We start from the raw sequence: 5,230 nt of genomic DNA, 5'->3' as shown, positions 1-5,230 counted from the left end.
GCTTGCCTTAACTCAGCTTCGGTGTGCACTGTGAGGCACAGAGGCCTGCCTTAAGCTTTTAGCCCTGAAGATGGAGCTAGAGAGTGAGGCGTAACACACCCCGTGTTCATCTCTTCTCGCAGTTGATGTTTCCAAACATTCCAGATCAATCTACCGTTGTTTTGCATTGCGTTGCCGGCGCTGAAGTCGGCAAGATTTGGCCATAGAGGAAGATGAGAAGTGTCTCTTCTTTTTTTTGCATTCGAAAGAGTGCATGTCCCCCTTCCCTTGTGAAATATTACAGGGAATCTTTTTGCTGCTGGACAGATTGTGTTTTTTCCTTCTGGCTCTGTGGACCTTGTCATTCATATTGCGGTGAAGACTGCTGGGACTCAGGGCTTCCAGAAGAATGGGATGATCTAATATTGGCAGATTTAGTTTTTCTCGCGCTTTTTATATTTGGATAATGGTTTGCTTGGGTCATAGAGACTAGTGTCCTGCTTGTGCTGTCTTTTGTTTTTCACGTTACGTCTGTAATAACGGTTTTGTCTTTGCGAAAAAGTCTCTTTCGCCCTCCCGCGTTTGAACATTTCCTCTACCGAAGCCACAGGGTGTCTTTTTTTTGTGTGTGTGTATTTTCTACTCACAGAAATCACTGTAAGAAAATCCTGAGGACATATCAGAGGTTGGGTGTGTCGAGTGAAACGGGGGTGATTTTATGAACCTGAAGCACTTACTGTAGTATAACGAGGAGTGACTCTTATTTTCAAAGAGATGTTCTCCTCGACCGAAGCTCTTCTCGCTGTGATTTTTGAACCACACGGCTGTGTTTAACCCTCAACGTTTGTCCTGGCACACCACATGTCCTCTGGGCCGTCTCCGCAGTCTCCAGACTTGTCCTGTCTCTCATCTTCTCCCTCTTTTATTGTCTGTCATCTCTTTATTTTTTTGTTTCTATTTTTGTTGTTTCTCTTTATGTGGGACAGTCAGTCCGTTTGGTTGAGAAGCTATTGTATTTTTTTTTTAAACTGGGGAAAAGAGGCTTGTGCCTTTGTAAAAACAGAATAATAAAGTTTGTACTTTGTTTTTTACAATTTCTCTGTGTATTGTGTAGTTATTTATTCGTCTTCTATATGAATTATGGACTGTCTGCATTACACTCACGTTAGTCATTAACATTATAAAAGGCTCTGTAAAAGCCGTTTTTTCTCTGAAGGTTTTGGTTCCTTGCCACTGCCACTGTAAGAAATGTAATATTCAGTAATGTTATGGATTTAACTGCACTGATACTATTGGATGAGAACACAATTTGAACTGAATTGAGTTGGATATAATAACACTAATGCCTTCTGTAGATCTGCTTTTTTGCTGAAATGGAGTTTTTCATAACTGATGAATTTTAATACAGCAAATGCCCATTCACACCGATAACGATAAGGTGACAGAGAAACAATATAGTTGGAATCACTTTCACAATGATTTTTTTCCAGCTGATGAACAAAAACATTGACAAACGGCTGTAGACAAACGCTTATAATAAACAACATTATTGTGCGTTTAAGTGGATGATAATATAGTAGTTAATTATAGTTCTCATTCTTGGTCTGATCATTCTTATTTTACTGTGTATTAATTGTGAAGCTGCTATTTTATATATATATATATATATATATATAAATAAATGACAATGTATCGAGTAACAAATCATTTCAACTTTAACATTCAAAGCTATATTTTTAAATATAAGAGACGTGTTGCTGTGGCATTTGGGTGCCTCACAAATAGAAAGACAAGCTTATTTCTGTCGGGTTATTCTGACTACTGGAGTGTGACATACGTGAGCAAAGATCATAAACCCTGAGAGCTCGAAGAATGTTTCATGATTCCCTCGAAGATGTTATCGTGTATTGTCACATCTAAAACTATACCAATTTGGTTTCGCTTGCATAGTTTTCACTCTTATTGCTATAGTGTCTGTTTTGGTTTTGGTTCTGACAGTGTTAATGCACAAAATAGTATCACTTTAAAATGGTTTAAAGGTGTCTTTTTTTTGCAGTCCAGTGTTATTGCTGTTTTAGTGGTATGTTTGTTTATTGGGTGGGTTAGATAAGAATTGAAGTTTTGGTTTCACTTTATTGTTTGTGATGGTCCCTTTAACACATTCTGTTGACTAAGTAAAGTTGCGCCTACATGTCTACTAACTCTCATTAGAGTGTTAGTAGAGTATTAGTAGACTGTTAGGGTTAGAATAAGTTGACATGTAGTTGCGAAGTTACTTATAGTCAGTAGATTGTCTATTGGAGGAGCATCACAATAAAGAGTTAGCAGATATTAAGCAGAGAGTCTACTAATACTCTAATGAGAGTTAGTTGACATGTAGTTGCAAAGTTACTTATAGTCAAAGCCAGGGACCATCAAAATACAGTGTTACCCAAGCTTTATAATCTATCGTGTATCTAAAACTAAAAATGAATAAGCCATTTTTATTTTTAGATAGTTATGGAGTCCTAAAATACTTTTTACTTTTACTTAGTAACTTCTTTCACCATGTTTCTGGTCACAAAGTTCACAATGAGCATGTCTGGAGAAGCGTAGGATATAGGAGTCATGCAGTTCAGTAGTTTTTAACTGTCTTATTATTAAATTGCTCATTTACAATGGATTTGCATAATTGTTCTTAATCCCAGACTCCAAGCAACAGAAACAAGCACCTGTTTCCTTTCACTTTTGTCTTTTACAAATGAATTGTGCGTGTACATTTTACAGTGTATTCACGGGATTAAAGAAGAGAGAGTTCATGTGCCTGTGAAGTGCTTGAGTCGGTGTCTGCGGTGTAATGATAAGGCGTTAATCTCCGCTCTCCGAGGAAACGATGACGCCGACTTTTACACCTTATTCCCGACTGTCAGCTCCTGTAATCCTACCTAGCACGACAGCCAGTGACTTACAGCGCCGCCTCGAGCCTGTGATCGGGTTAGTGGAAGTTCGTTAAACAGGACAAAAGTTTGATGACCAACAAGCTGTTTTAATCCATACTTCCACGTTAATTGTGATTCAATTCCTTAAACGACTTCTTTAGAAACGTGGAATGCCGTGGCACAAATAGTGTTGTCTTGTTATACCTCTTGTACATCATTCCTTTTCAGTTGCCAAAATCAACACCAGCTGATGTACCCGAGCGCTGGTTTTGACGTCGCTACCGTGACAGCTCTGCTAAAAGAGACAGTCAGCTGCTCTGGTGCGCCTTGTTCCCGACACCTATGCTACCGGCCCCCTCCATATAGTCCCGTCTGTAAGACCACCCTCTCGCTGGCGCCCTCTGACCTTCTCAGCCTGGTATATATAGCCAGACCGGCGACCAGAGGTCTCCTGGCAGCCAACATGAAGGTCTTAGTCTCGCTCTGCGTCTTTGTGCCCCTGCTGGCACTGGCCACAGCAGGTAAGAACATTATACTGTTTGCAATAGCTCAATAATATGGACCCGAGATTAAGTTCACTTGTCTGAGTCCCAATCCCCATTTAGTGATTTGAAACATTTAAGCTCGGTGTGCAAAGGAAAAACTCAAACGGAATCAGTGATCGAAAGTATTGCATGTTGTGGTGTCATTTCTAAATGGTCGGTAGAAACTATAAACCTATTGAACGAGTTCCTAATGATAAAACTATGGACCAACGGAGCATGTCACCCTCTGCTGAGATATTTAAACCTGCAGCGTTCAATAATAACTCTGGGCAAGGATGAGTTATTTTAAGACTCGGCATGTATGATTTAACAATAAGGTCTGAATGCTACACAAATTCAAATTGTACGATTCCAGTTTAAGTTCATAGAAGCTGAGTAGCTGAGTGTGTCATAGTAGGACAAAAGCATGGGGTTTATTCTTGTACGGTAGACATTTGAGCTCATGCATTGTGTGTCAGCTGTTGTGAGGCATGGCACCAGCTGATGGAAAGAGCTAGAAGGCTTGTTCGACTTGAAGCGGCGACCGGCGTATGACATCAAAGTACCACGAGAGCGATTCAAACGCATCAGCTCTCGAATCGCTCTTGATGTCGGTCTGCTTCGAGTCGAACAAGCCTAGACTCCTCTCATATTTATATGATGTCTGAAGTCTGAGGCGCTTGTATTCACAACTTTGGTTTTATTGACTTGCCAACGTGAGGCGGCTAAATCCTCTAACCGCTCCATCCCAGAAGATCTTATCTGTTAACCCCAGGCTATAATAATCCAGCTACTCCAGCTCTGGATGTATTTTCCGAGGGCTCTGGCAGCCGTTTTACCCTTGTTCCGTCCTTGGGTCTCCTCTCAGGCCCGACGTGGGCCTTTCGTGGGCCCAGGCTGCCGTCAGGTGTCTAAGATTGGAAGTTGTCCTGTAACCGGACACTGTCTACTATAGATTCCCCCCATCGTCCTCTTCCTCTCTTCCCCTCCCCTTCCCTTCAGCGCTTGTCTTTGGATCCAGCGTGCAGCTGCTGTCACCCTGACACAATCGCAATTTATTTATTCCCAGCCACTGGCCATATAAGGACGTGCATTATCTCAGCAGGAGGAGCCGCGGCGATCTACGCCAGTCCCGCACCATTATTGTGCTAGTGCTAGTTGCCTCAAATGGACAAAAATGGGGCTGATTAGGTGATTATCCTAGCATTGTGGAATGGTAAATGTTATTGGTGAAAAAGAGTTTTGAATCTGATTATGGGCTGAATAAAGTAAAGCTCATTTTTTTAAAGGAATAAATCAAATAGCGTGGCAAATTTTTACACTTTCGCTGGTGCAAATCGAAGTTTATCTGTGGGAAGGCATGAGAGCATTAAACTTGGTCATCATGCAGTCTTTTTTTAGTCAAAAAAGCAAGCAAGTTTTACCATGACCCATGCTGTGATACTGTTGTCTTTTACTGATTGAATCCACTAACAGGCTTCATAAATTTGGTTTGCTTCAATCTTGATTGACAGGGGGTGTGGCTTAATTAGTCAAAACATGATCTAGGTCCAGTTGCTTTGTATTAGGTCAAAGGGTTTACGACCTTATGACCTCACATCTGTTCGCCTTCTTCTCCTTCTTCCTATTTAGCCACATCAAAATGTCTTATAGGAATGTTTCTTTGCTAGCATGGTGTTTGATTGCTGAAATAATTTATGTAAAAGTTCGACCTGGATTTGAATTGCTTGAATGACTTTGGGTTTCTTTTGGGAATGTTTTTTTTTTTTGAAGCAATGCCATAAAAGCGCCTTTTATGGTTCCCGAAAG

The 5,230-nt window shown here is 40.8% G+C and overlaps 1 protein-coding gene across 2 annotated transcripts in view; it reads left to right on the top strand.

Annotated features, from left to right (window-relative positions):
• Nucleotides 1-3,281: 3,281 nt before the first annotated feature.
• Nucleotides 3,282-5,230, top strand: part of srl (sarcalumenin) — a 26,574-nt gene continuing 24,625 nt past the window's right edge. For both annotated transcript variants that reach the window (XM_056261722.1, XM_056261720.1), the window contains exon 1: nucleotides 3,282-3,418. In XM_056261722.1, the coding sequence (XP_056117697.1) occupies nucleotides 3,361-3,418 (58 nt within the window). In that variant the 5' untranslated portion in view covers nucleotides 3,282-3,360. The remainder of the gene's footprint in view (nucleotides 3,419-5,230) is intronic.

This window comes from Rhinichthys klamathensis, unplaced genomic scaffold (genome assembly GCF_029890125.1).
Source record: "Rhinichthys klamathensis goyatoka isolate OS25496 unplaced genomic scaffold, OSU_Roscu_1.1 h1tg000185l_1, whole genome shotgun sequence".
Lineage (NCBI taxonomy): Eukaryota > Metazoa > Chordata > Actinopteri > Cypriniformes > Leuciscidae > Rhinichthys > Rhinichthys klamathensis.
This window is presented reverse-complemented; position numbering and strand designations above follow the sequence as displayed.